The 1,717-nt window shown below is 41.8% G+C and overlaps 1 protein-coding gene across 1 annotated transcript; it reads left to right on the top strand.

Annotated features, from left to right (window-relative positions):
• The first annotated feature begins 394 nt into the window (after positions 1-394).
• On the top strand, positions 395-1,517 carry LOC133305175 (uncharacterized). The gene is made up of 3 exons (XM_061505309.1): positions 395-552; positions 1,070-1,307; positions 1,407-1,517. Exons 1-3 carry the CDS (start codon positions 395-397, stop codon positions 1,515-1,517), a joined length of 507 nt encoding a protein of 168 aa, XP_061361293.1.
• Positions 1,518-1,717: the final 200 nt, after the last annotated feature.

Genomic DNA, 1,717 nt, shown 5'->3' with positions numbered 1-1,717 from the left:
GGGGATCTAAAGCAAGCCCAACGGTAATATAATCAGAAGCTGCCACATCACCCCTGATGTTGTAACAATGCAACAGTCAAAAATTCAAGACAGGGATGAAACGACACAGCTGTCAGAATCTTGATGCAGCACCGTCCAAATTCATCCATCAATAAACAGTGAACCGTTGTGACCCCTTGTGCATTTTCAACCCAATATAAGCCAGGTCCCATATTTTCTACCTTCATTATCGTGTGTTCAATTTTCTGAGTAAAAATTTCTCCTTTCCAACTTCATCTCCAAGAACATTCTTGCAAGAACTCAAGCCACAGCAAAGGCTTGAGTTTGGAGTCCCCCAATCTTTTTTTTTTCTTTCTTTCACCCGAGGCAACCAAACTGAGTTTGGAGTGGAGCAATGGAGACCCCAAGCACCCGAAGTGGAAAAATTAGGGCAAGATCTAGTGGGAGCAGCTCTCAATCAGAACCGGTCCCCTCTTTCTCCACCGAGCGAGCAATGCAAAGGCATGAGATCATGCTCAAGCGGATACCTTCACCAGACAAGGGCTTTGTCAAGTAATCTCTTGACTCTAATACATGAGCAAGATGGTGTACTCCCTATCGTCCGAGAGTTCTATGCCAACATGCCCCAAGGAATACCTTCGAAGGTGGAAGTGAGAGGGAAGATTGTACCATTCAGTGCTGCAGCCATCAGAAAGATTTATAATCTGCCCAAGGTTGTAGATGATTTTTATGATTGGAAGAATACATCCGAACAAGAAAAGTTACAAGAAGTGTTGGAAGAATGCTGTAGGACAGGGACCGAGTGGACCGTGACACCCTAACAGCATATGTCCTTTTCAAGAACCACACTCAAGCCCGAAGCTAGAGTGTGGTATCATTTTCTGAAAAATAGACTGATGCCCACGTCTCACACTGAGACGGTATCAAAGGATAGAGCAGTCCTGCTCTGTTGTCTGTTGGATGGAAGGCCTGTTGACGTAGGCCGAATTATTCATTCTGAAATCTTGGCCTGTGCCAAAGCTGATAGTGGTTATTTGTGGTTTCCAGGTTTAATAACTCGTTTATGCAGGGAAGCCAAAGTGTCAATTGGAGAGGAAGAGGAGAAAATCAAAATGAATGGAGAAATTTCCCCTGCTGCTGCAAAGAGAATACCAAAGAAGGCTGATGAGTTAGCACAAAGCAGTGCTACTGCGACTCCCCAGAAAATTGATGACACAGCACCACATGCTGAAGGTGCTGAAATTTGGGAAAAGATTGATGAGAGGCTGAAGAAAATAGAGAAAGACCAACTGGACACAAGAGATCTTGTGATGAACAAATTGAAAGAAATGGACAGTTTCATCTTAGGCCAGTTGGGATTCCTCAATTATGCACCTTAAGCCTCTGATGCAGAAATACTGATGCAGCAAGGAAGTGATAATGAAGAAGAAGAAGAAGAAATGGAAGAGGAGGTTGAGCAAAAAGACGAAAACATGGAAGACAACCCCTCAGACCAAGAAGAGCAAGATGAAGACTAGATCATAACTTGCAATAGTTTTGATTTAAAGGAAGAAAAAAAAAGAATATCTAGGTTGTATTGCTCTTTTAATTTCTTTTTGTAACCCCCCTGCATCACTTAGAAAATTAATGAAAAAGAGAAACATGTTATGCTAGTTAGTTAGATTTTAATTTCGGTAAATTTAAATTCCAGTTTTGTTTGAATAAAGAAGTTAGGTAT

The sequence above is a fragment of the Gastrolobium bilobum genome, unplaced genomic scaffold, assembly GCF_033153095.1.
Source record: "Gastrolobium bilobum isolate Gb01-03AN ecotype WA unplaced genomic scaffold, APGP_CSIRO_Gbil_v1 utg70456, whole genome shotgun sequence".
NCBI classification, from domain to species: domain Eukaryota; kingdom Viridiplantae; phylum Streptophyta; class Magnoliopsida; order Fabales; family Fabaceae; genus Gastrolobium; species Gastrolobium bilobum.
The sequence above is the reverse complement of the archived record's forward strand: the minus strand, read 5'-3'. Positions and strand labels throughout refer to the sequence as shown.